The sequence below is a fragment of the Austrofundulus limnaeus genome, unplaced genomic scaffold (genome assembly GCF_001266775.1).
Source record: "Austrofundulus limnaeus strain Quisiro unplaced genomic scaffold, Austrofundulus_limnaeus-1.0 Scaffold465, whole genome shotgun sequence".
NCBI classification, from domain to species: domain Eukaryota; kingdom Metazoa; phylum Chordata; class Actinopteri; order Cyprinodontiformes; family Rivulidae; genus Austrofundulus; species Austrofundulus limnaeus.
The window spans coordinates 271,258-272,055 of NW_013952867.1; the positions used below are offsets into that span (position 1 = coordinate 271,258).

The 798-nt window shown below is 41.0% G+C and overlaps 1 protein-coding gene across 1 annotated transcript in view; it reads left to right on the plus strand.

The window, feature by feature from the left end:
- si:dkey-119m7.4 (organic cation transporter protein) overlaps nt 1-631 on the plus strand; it is a gene marked incomplete at its 3' end in the record, with an annotated part of 35,870 nt that extends 35,239 nt beyond the window's left edge. Inside the window, 1 exon segment of the mRNA XM_014025289.1 lies at nt 419-631. Coding sequence (XP_013880743.1) covers nt 419-631 — 213 coding nt within the window.
- Nucleotides 632-798: the final 167 nt, after the last annotated feature.

A 798-nucleotide genomic window follows, 5' to 3' on the forward strand; every position in this document is an offset into this window, starting at 1 on the left:
ACATGAGATCGTATTATACATGAGATCGTATTATACACGAGATGGTATTATATATGAGATCGTATTATACACATGAGATCGTATTATACATGAGATCGTATTATACATGAGGTCGTATTATACATGAGATCATATTATACATGAGATCATATTATACATGAGATTGTATTACACACATGAGATCGTATTATACACGAAAAAATACGGTACTTTTGCCTTTTCAGCTAACATTTTCTTAGCTTTACTTTTTAATCAGAGCTTTGCACCATTTAGTTTTGATCAGATATATTTTCTTTTAAATGACCATTCTCTAATGAAAACTGGAACAGGGACAACTTCTTCCTAAAAGTAGAAACATCAAATGACCATCAGCTGTTTTCTTCTGACATCTTGTCTTTTTGTCCTCCCTGACCCACAGACAAAATGGGATTGGGATTGGATCCATGTGTGCACGAATAGGGGGAGTCCTGGCCCCCATGATGTACCTCCTGAGGGACATGAGTCCTCATGCTCCCATGGTTGTGTCGGGTCTCTGTCCCCTGCTGGGCTCTGCTCTCACCCTGCTGCTGCCTGAGACGGCCAACAAGCCTCTGCCAGACACCATCGAAGACGTGGAGGGAAATGTCCTCAGGTTGGACTTCATCTTTTTCTTTGCTGTCAGCTTTCCCACGGCCTTTAAACGCACCACCAGGAAGCAACGTGTTCAGTTTAACTCAGTTTAATCCAGAAGTGAGAATGAAGTCAGCAGGTTGTGTTGAGATTTGACTTTGTTGAGTTCAGTTTGGAAATGTTTAGAAC